Source organism: Rhinoraja longicauda, chromosome 15 (assembly GCF_053455715.1).
Source record: "Rhinoraja longicauda isolate Sanriku21f chromosome 15, sRhiLon1.1, whole genome shotgun sequence".
NCBI lineage: Eukaryota > Metazoa > Chordata > Chondrichthyes > Rajiformes > Arhynchobatidae > Rhinoraja > Rhinoraja longicauda.
This window is the reverse complement of record NC_135967.1, coordinates 32,391,918-32,401,572: the sequence shown is the minus strand read 5'-3', so window position 1 is coordinate 32,401,572 and position 9,655 is coordinate 32,391,918. Positions and strand designations below refer to the sequence as shown.

At 42.6% G+C, this 9,655-nt stretch overlaps 1 protein-coding gene across 3 annotated transcripts in view; it reads left to right on the top strand.

Annotated features, from left to right (window-relative positions):
* The first annotated feature begins 927 nt into the window (after positions 1 to 927).
* The window catches only part of nhsl2 (NHS-like 2), a 256,426-nt gene continuing 247,698 nt past the window's right edge, over positions 928 to 9,655 (top strand). For all 3 annotated transcript variants that reach the window (XM_078412443.1, XM_078412444.1, XM_078412442.1), the window contains exon 1: positions 928 to 1,605. In XM_078412443.1, coding sequence (XP_078268569.1) covers positions 1,326 to 1,605 — 280 coding nt within the window. In that variant the 5' untranslated portion in view covers positions 928 to 1,325. The remainder of the gene's footprint in view (positions 1,606 to 9,655) is intronic.

Here is a 9,655-nt window from a genome sequence, read left to right as displayed (position 1 = left end):
CTTATCCTTTTATTTTACTTACAAATGTAAAATTCCTGCCAAATGAACAGTGAACTAAAGCAGATTTATTGGCTTGTAGATTTTTTTAAACATTTTGACAGGTTTGCGTAAATCGATCTTTCCATGGCAAACCATCAATGGTAAATTTGTCCCCAAATTTTGTGCTATCCTGAAAATTCTAATTAATCTACATTGAATTAAAAGATGAAAACCAAATCTCAATGCTACTTGTCAAAATAGTACATTAAAATGAGTTCTGTTAAGCTTATCTACATTGGATGACCTTGGTGAACTGTACTTACCATAGTTTTGCCCACTCACTTAAGTTATCAATGCTCGCTTGAATCTTGCAGCTTCATCTACGTTATTTACGGTACCACCTCACTTAGTATGATTCACGAACTTAGGCAGACCACATGCAAGAGTGGAATTACTTTAAAAAGTGAAGATAATGATTGATTTAGAGAGACCAGTCTGCGTTGTTTGAGTATTGAATTGCATATTTAAAATTTAAAAACGGTGTAGACTTATTGGATAATTTTTGCAGAAAACCAAATAATTTCTATCGGTTATTAATGGATTTTAATGTGCATTTTACTGTTAGTTTTAATAGCCAGCGTTGGGGAGGACAGGCATTAAACAGAGATCGAGGAGTGGAGCAAAAGACTCACCAGACAAGCAATGCAGGTGACAGGATCAGCAACAGTGAAAAGTTTTGTCAAAAATATTGCTTTTAAAATAGCGAAGCAATTGCTCCCATTTTACAGAAAGTCGGGACTGTGCAGAAGGAATGTTCTGTAAACAGCTTGGAACATGCAGCTCTGGAAAGGATGAAGCTATCACGAGTACCCCGTTACGTTGTTTTGCACAAACTGTCTCAGACTTCCTGTTGCGCTGACGAAAGAAGGAGGGAGGGGGGGACGTGCTAGTAGGAATTGTAACAGATTGTAAACCCAACTCTAGACTGTGGTGGTGGAGGAGAGGAAATGTCAATTTCACCTTCTCGTTTATGTAATGCATCACAATCCGCCACGGATCACAGGCAGTCTGCAAAACAGGACCGTTGCTGGTTCTTTACTCTAAAGGGAGCGTCTTGGACTGGAATTCCTCCCAGAATTGGACCACCCCCACTGTTAGCAATGTGGATCGCCCTCCCCTTCCAGAGAAACAGCGCTCTCTGGAGGCTTGGATAAGAGCTGTCAGAAAGCAAAGAGCGATCCCATTCTGGGGCTCAGGCTTGTTCCACCCTGACAGTTGTTTCATTGCATCGTGTTATTGACTTTTTTTTTTAACGAAGATAAGATTTTATTTTGTAATACCCAACAATGCCGTTCTGCAAGAGGATCGTGCGGCCGGTGCAAGTTTGCCGTTTCCAGGGCGAGGGGAGGACGCCGCCAGTTTTGGACAATCTAATCGATGTCTCCAGCTTTACTTTGGGAAGTGTGCTGAGGCAGCTCTCCGCTCTGGCGAGGGAAGCGGTGAGTGTGCTGGAGGAGATTGAGCTGGAGATTGGATCTGTCTGCCACCGGGCGCTGCTGCTGGAAGTCCGGATCATCGGTTTGCACAGATACGTGTCAGCCCTGTCTCTGCGACCAGCGACACACTGTGAGTACCAAGCAGCAACATCTGTCCAGTTTCTCCCGGGTGGGGCGATGTCTTCAGATGCCAAACTTTTTGGTTTTGTTGTTATTGTGGAGATGGAATGTCCTTGTGTGATCGTTGTCAGCGTGGTATGATTGCGCCTGGCCACTGGGCGTTTTGAAATGATTTGTAATATCCCACAGAGATACTTGAGTGATTGAATGCCAGCCCTGTTAATGCTGTAAATGTGTAATGAGGACGGTGCACACATGACAGAACTGTGGCGGTGCTTGCAGGTAAACAGTGAAAGAGTCACGATTGATGTCAAGTCGGGACTTGATGTATTAATTGAGTTGTACTAGACTTCATGAATGAATTGTCTTGTTGGCCTCCCACCTGGCATTGGTGACGGTCTCAGGGCTGTCTCCCAGCCCAGTCATCTGCTTTGACGCCTTCTGCTGGAAATTTTGCTTGAGTGTTGCCAGGCACTCTGGAAGAAACTTAAGTTGGAAATCTGGCATTGCATTTGCGAACATGGAACTGTTTTACTTTGCCCAGGAGGTGCCAGATTTAATTTCTGAATGATTGATTGAAAGGTGCAGCATGAAAACAGTCCCTTCGTCCCACCGAGTCCACAACAACTATAAATCACCCATTCACACTCGTTCTACAATATCCCACTTTCGCATCCACTCTGTGCACACAAGGGGCAATTTACAGAGAGCCAATTACCATACAAACCTTCACGTCTTTGGGATATGGGAAGAAGTCAGAGCACCCGGAGAATCCTGAACACCATGTTTAGTTCTTTGTTTCGTTTATAGATACAGCATGGAAACAGGCCCTTCAGCCCACTGGGTCCGTGCCGACCATTGATCGCCCATACACTAGTTCTATCCTACACACTATGGAAAATTTACAGAGGCCAATTAACCTACAAACCTGCGCATCTTTGGAATGTGGGAGGAAACTTGAGCACCCGGAGAAAGCCCACGTGGTCACTGGGAGAACATGCAAACGTTTACAGACAGCACCCGTAGTCAGGATTGAACCCGGGTCTTGAACCTGCTGTAAGGCAGCAAATCTACCGCTGCGCCACTGTGCCGCCTTGGCCACAGGGCAAACATGCAAACTCCACGCAAACAGCACGTGAGGTCAAGACCAAACCCAGGTTCTGGTGCCACGGTGCTGATCTGTATTGAGATCCCCGGGTGGTCTCAGCAGCACAATGACAATGGCAGTATGACGAATCACCCCAGTGTATGCCAAACTACAGTGGATGGAAGAAAATGCAACCAGATTCCCAGTGGCTGATGTCATGCCTAAAACAGTTGCTGCTGGTGTACACGTGTCTCTGATTCCCAGCCCTTGGTAGAATAACTGTCAGGTACTCCAAGTCCAGCTGCACACGGAAGAACCAAATCCAAGGCAGCATCTTCAGTTCAGTTGGAGAGACATCTAGAGGACAAAAGACGGCCTTTCACTCACTGAACCATTGATTCGATGAGCAGTAGAATGTTTTTCTGTCAAGTAGCATAGTGGTGCAGCTGTCATAGTTTAAGGGGCTGGGATTTAATCCTGACCTCCCATGCTGTCAGTGTGCAATTTGCATGTTCTCCAAGTTGTCCAGTTTCCATTTGGTCATAGAAAATTGCCCCCAAGGGAGTAGGTACGTGGTCATAACAGAGGGAGTTGATGGCACTGTGGGGAGAATGACATGGAATTAGTGCAGAATTAGTACCAATGGGTGCTGAAGGGCTATGACTGTATTCAGTTGTCAGTTGTACAATGGTTTCATCTCTGTTGAGGATGTAGAGGCCTTTATGGGATATGGAACTGATTTATTTCAATTCAAAATGATTTTATAATTGAGTTTGTGCTTTTGCCACAAGCAACATGGAATCGAGGATCTGAGATTTTCACATATTTCATTTAACTGAATAACTGACTCCAATTCCTTTTCATTGCCAAGACTGCTTTCTTCCACTCCCTTAATACTGGTTGACTCTCGTCTAGATGCAGTTGCTTCCCTGGCCCAGTTCATCTTTCACGCTCCATTGATTTAAGATTATCAAGCTCTTCTGTCCATGGTATGAATCTGCCCAGGTTTTACATCCCATCGCCCCTGTGTTGATATGTCCACACGGGTCCCAGTCAACCCAGGCCTCAAAGTTAAAAGTCTCACTTCTGCATCCTCAACTTTCCTTGCCACACCATTGAATGATGTACATTCAAATGTCCAGATCATGAAGTCTGGAATTTCATCTTATGACTTTTTCTTTCCTCATTTCAGATACTCCTTATAACCAATGAATCTGATCAAGTTTTTAATTATCGCTTTCTTTGTATCGCTTCAAATTTTAGCTGGATATTCTGTGAAGGTATCCTGGAAAGTTTATTAAAGGAACTATATTTCACACAGAGGGTGGTGTGTGTATGGAACAAGCTGCCAGAGGAGGTAGTTGAGGCTGGGACTACCCCATTGTTTAAGAAACAGTTAGACAGGTACATGGATAGGACAGGTTTGGAGGGATATGGACCAAGCGCAGGCAGGTGGGACTAGTGTAGCTGGGACATTGATGGCCTGTGTGGGCAAGTTGGGCTGAAGGGCCTGTTTCCACACTGAATCACTGTATGACTCTATGACTCCATATAAAAAGAAGTTATTATTGGTTAAGTGGTAGAGACAGATATCTACATTTGGCTGTATTTCTGTTGAGTTGCCATCCTTCTTCAGAATATGGTTCAACATAAATAAAAACAACTCTGCCAGCAGGCATTGGTTGAGTAAAATGAACAATAGAAAAAAAAAACCTTTAAAATAAAACACCTTTAAAATAAAACACCTGACAGTAAGCTGACCCACCCATGCATTGATATTGTATTGTTTATACTTTCTATTGGTGTATATATCACTGACATATATTTGCATTCATGTTCATAACTTATAGGAGCAGAATTAGGCCATTCGGGCCATCAAGTCTGCTCTGCCATTCAATCGTGGCTGATCTATCTTTCCTTCTCAAACCCATTCTCCTGCCTTCTCCCCATGACCCCTGACACATGTACTAATCAAGTGTCCATCAATCTCCGCCTTAAAAATATTCATTGACTTGGCCACAGCATTCTGTGGCATTGAATTCCACAGATTCTCCACTCTCTGACTAAAGAAATTCCTCCTTTCTAAAGGTACATCCTTTTATTCTGAGGCCATGGCCATTGGTCTTTGGCTCTCCTACTAGTGGAAGCATCCTCTCCACATCCACTATCATAGCCTTTCACTATTTGGTAAGTTTCAATTAGGTCCCTTTCACATTCAATATACTAGATTTCGCCAGATAATGGACCCCTTGTAACAATATTAACCGAGGCACACAAATGCTGAGGTAGACCAGAGCTCTCCTCTTTAAAAACATACAACTTTGGAGAGTCAAAATCCAGAGACAATAACATCCTTTACACTGTAAATATTAATGTGAAGAAGAGGAAAATCTGAAATGTTTGAAATCTTCGATATCAAATTGCGTGGAAATGAAAATAGGCCATTTCTTTAGACTGTAGAGATACAGTGCGGAAACAGGACCTTCGCTCACCGAGTCCACTCCGACAAATGGTCATCCCGTACACTGACACTATACTGCACACTAGGGACAATTTACAATTTTACTCAAGCCAATTAACCTGCAAACCTATACGTCTTTGAAGTGTGGGAGGAAAACGGAGTACCCAGCGAATACCCACGAGATCACAGGGAGAACATACAAACTCCATACAGACAGTACCCATAGTCAGAATCGAACCGGGGTCTCGGGTGCTGTAAGGCAGCAACCACTGTGCCGCCCCATTTCACTCGACCCGTCGATGAAGGTGTTTGTTCTCCACATAAACGGTAGTGTTAATCCAATCCATTGTAACTGTCCTGCTTTAACACCATCCCTTCCATTGCTGAACTAAACTTTTGTGGAATCTCAGATTGGTACTTGCTTCAATTATTAAGTTCAGTAATGCATTCTACAACCTTGCTGTGTGTGGCAAACAGTTTATTTTATTATCATTCCCAAACTTCTTGTAATCTATCGTTGTCAATGTTTCTTTGTTCTGGACCCCTGAATTGCTGGAAATATTCTCTCTCTCTTTACTTTTCCCATCCCTTTGTAATTTTAAACTGTTCTAAGTATGAGACACAATTATTACATTTTTCTTTGTAAAAGGCAGTATCTTAATGAATCTGCAATCTATTCTCTCTTGTTTCAATATACCCACTATAATTAGCACAAAACAGATTTATTAATCCTTTTCAAATTTTAATATAAAGCCACTTTCTAGTATTTGCTTAGGAGCTGATGTTATGATGTTCCTTGATCTGAAGTTAAGATGTCACAGAAAGTCAAGAAAATGCTAGTTTGCCCATTCGTATCTGTGGAAAGAATAGATCAAGTAATGTTTCAGAGTAGATTATACACATGTCTTTGGGACAAAAAGAAGGAAAACGAATGGAAAATCACCAAAGAATTGTAGTTTATTGGAGGGTCCTTTGAGTGCTCTGAACACCATGACTCCATGGTCACTTTCCCATGAAACATGCAACATCTGTTTGTGTCTTCCCACACCATTGCCCTTGCTTTGTGATTCAGCAGTTTTCATACGCTATATATTTTGAACTTTGTTCAGGATGCTCGACATTGAGAGACCAAGGGCACATTGCCAAGCCCTTTCAATCTGTCTGAATTTCTGGTTTTGTACTTGTACTCCTTTTCCCCAACACAGCTTCGCCAATTGTTTTTGGCCTCTTCCACTGTTCTTACCCCTGGGAAATTAATTGCTAACTGGTCTGATTATTGACTTTTAGTGCCCCATTTTCTCAGAAGTACAAGACGTTGGGAATACATCTGGACATAGGAATACAATCTACAAATGAGTTGTGAAATCTTCATCAAATTATCGAGTGCAATATTTAGTTCTGACCTTTCAGTATTGGAATGCTGAGAAGCTTGTGAGTGCACCACTAACAATTTCATTTCAGTTTTTCTTATCCCTTGCAACTTCATGACTTCCACCTCTTTCTGCTTCATTCACTAGGACTTTTGAGATCTGTTTTCTTTGCCATGATTAGTTGCATATCTTTCATTGCTTTCGTTTCTGGGCATTTGTCACCCAGTGCCAGCTTGAAAGAGTGATCTTCCAAAATCATCCACCAGTTGGTTCTGATTCTGGAACCATTGTTTAATTCTTGAACTATCCCTATTAGAATCTCAGCTTCTAACATGAACACTTTTATGCTTGCTTTTCCTCTGTTTCAGATGTAAGATTGAAGCTGGCAATATCAGTTAACTTCTTTACCTTTCTGCGTGGACCCTGGTCTGTTTCACACTTCCAGCATTTTCTACTTCAATGTGCGGGGCAAGTTGTTTTACACAAAGGTTGTGGGTATCTGGAACATGATGCCAGGGGTGCTGGTGGAGGTGATTGTAGCAATCAAGAGACTTTTGGATAACCACATGGATATTTAGGGAATGGAGAGATGTGGATTACGTACAGGCGGAGTGAGATTAGCTTAACGTAGACATTATGGGCTGAAGGGTGCGTTCCTATTCTATGTTCTGCATTCAAGTAGATTTCCAGCAATTGTATTCTTTTTACATTTTAAATTAAAAGCATTCAGTAACATGTTGGCATTATTACCACTATAACCAGATATTTCACAATTACACTACGACAGGAATTTCAGGTAAGTGGTGTTTTAAACCCTTTCTGATCACTGTCAGTTGATGATATATTCCCAATACCAGAAAGTTATTAAAGGTTGAGTCAAATAACAAGAGCCACAATCTTCAACTAAAGATTGTGATCCCGTTGGAAACATTTACTTTCCACACTTAACTTTGCATTTATTAGGTCTTAATGCCAAATGCAGTGTGGAGTTCACCTCCTTTCTGTTGTATTTTTCTGGATCTTATCAAGTCACTGACAATCTAAAAGAGCTGTAAGATCTCATAATTAGCAAATGACTGAGTGCTTTGCATATTTAAGTCAGATCTTATAGCCCCGAGAAATGACCACAGCGTTTGTGATGCACAATTAATCCAAGCTCATTGCCTCACGCCAAATTCATGCTGCTTTCTTGTTTCAATGATTTCAGTGACCCATCTGTAGGAAGTCAATGTGAAGTCAGGTCCAGAGGGCAGGGTTGCCATGCCACAAGAAGTTCAGCAAACTTGGTTGAGTGTTTTAAGGTCATTGTGGATGCATCTTCATATGCCATGCCAACCTACTACACCAGTTCAGTTTCAGTTTAGTTTATTGCCACGTGTACTGAGGTACACGTGAAAAGCTATCCAGTCAGCGGAAAGACAATACATGAATCGAGCCATTTACATTAGATACATGATAAGGGAAAAACGTTTAGTGCAAGGTAAAGCCAATAAAGTCCGATCAAAGATAGTCTGAGGGTTACCAATGAGGTAAATAATAGTTCTCTGGTTGTGGTAGGATGATTCAGTTGCCTGATAACAGCTGGGAAGAAATTGTCCCTGAATCTGGAGGTGTGCGTTATCATACCTATTACCTGATTGGAGTGGGGAGAACAGAAGGAGTGGTCATGTAATGCTTTATTCATCACACAAACATCACCCATTTACCACCAGTCTCTATCTGTCAGAACTCATTCAGCTAGTTCAGGCTCACTAGACTCTCACAACTCGATGGCGCGGCGGTAGAGTTGCTGCCTTACAGGGCCAGAGATCCGGGTTCGATCTTGACCACGGGAGCTGTCTGTACTGAGTATGTACGTTCTCTCCGTGACCTGTGTGAGGAAGGGTCTTGACCCGAAATGTCACCCATTCCTTCTATCCAAAGATGCTGCCTGTCAACTCAGTCACTGTAGCATTTTGTGTCTATCTTGGGTTTTCTCCGGCTACTCTGGTTTCCTCCCACACTCCAGAGAAGTACACCTCACAACGCCTTGCTAATTGCCAGCTGCTATTTTATAAGGCAAGGGAGGGGGGGGGGGAAGTGAAATGGAGATGTGCGGGGCAAGTTTTTGTACACAGAAAGTGGTGTGGGCCTGGAATGCACTGCCAGGGGTAGTGGTGGAGGCCGATACCAATGTGATGTTTTAGAGGCTTTTGGATGGTACAGAGGTACAGAGAATAGAGGGATATGTATCTTGTACAGACAGATGAGGTCAGTTTAACTTGGTATCATATTTGGCACAGACATTGTGGGCCAAAGGACCCTATGCTATACTGTTCTATGCCCTCATTTATATTACATGCATCACACAAACACATTGCACAACACTAACTGGCACCCCTTCTCCATCTTATGGAAACAATTGCAAGGTGCAGAGGTGGACAATATGTCCTAATCCCAATGGGTGTGGTGACTCTAAACGTTACTGTGTTGGTTGTTTCTGACAGAGTTGATGCCAATAAGCAGGATAGTATCCTTGGACCTCACCCTCCTCCTTTCATCCCGCCTCCCTCAACCTCTGATCTCTTCTGATTTATAAACGGGTAGATGGTGTAAGAAGTCAGAAGAAGGGTTCCAACCCCAAACTTCACCATTCCTTTCCTTCAGAGATGCTGCCTGACCCGCCGAGTTACTCCAGCATTTTGTGTCCATGTTTGGTATAAACCAGCATCTGCGTTACTTCCTACACCAATAAAGCCACTTTTATCCTGGTCTGCACTGCATTAGCCAATTTCACCTGGGGCAGCAGTTTGGAGTTTGGGTGCTCTTGTTAACTTCTCCATCACTGCGATTGGGAGAAGGCAATGCCCAAGGAGTTACAGTGTACTCCTGTTCAATATGCAGCAAGCTGTTCTGGAAACCTTCTCTGTGGTTGAAGGACATATAAGATCAAGACCATGATTAGTTTGAATATCTTGCAGGGTTAACGGGTAAACACAAGGACATAACTTTGTGTGTATGCATTGATTTTACAACCACAGGACATTCCAAAGGACTTAATTCCTATTTAGTTTCTCCCCATCGTTCTTTCACAAATGTTGTTTGTTTGTTCTTTAGGTATTTTCAAACATTTCATTCTTTTCATCCTCTTCTTCGACCTCTC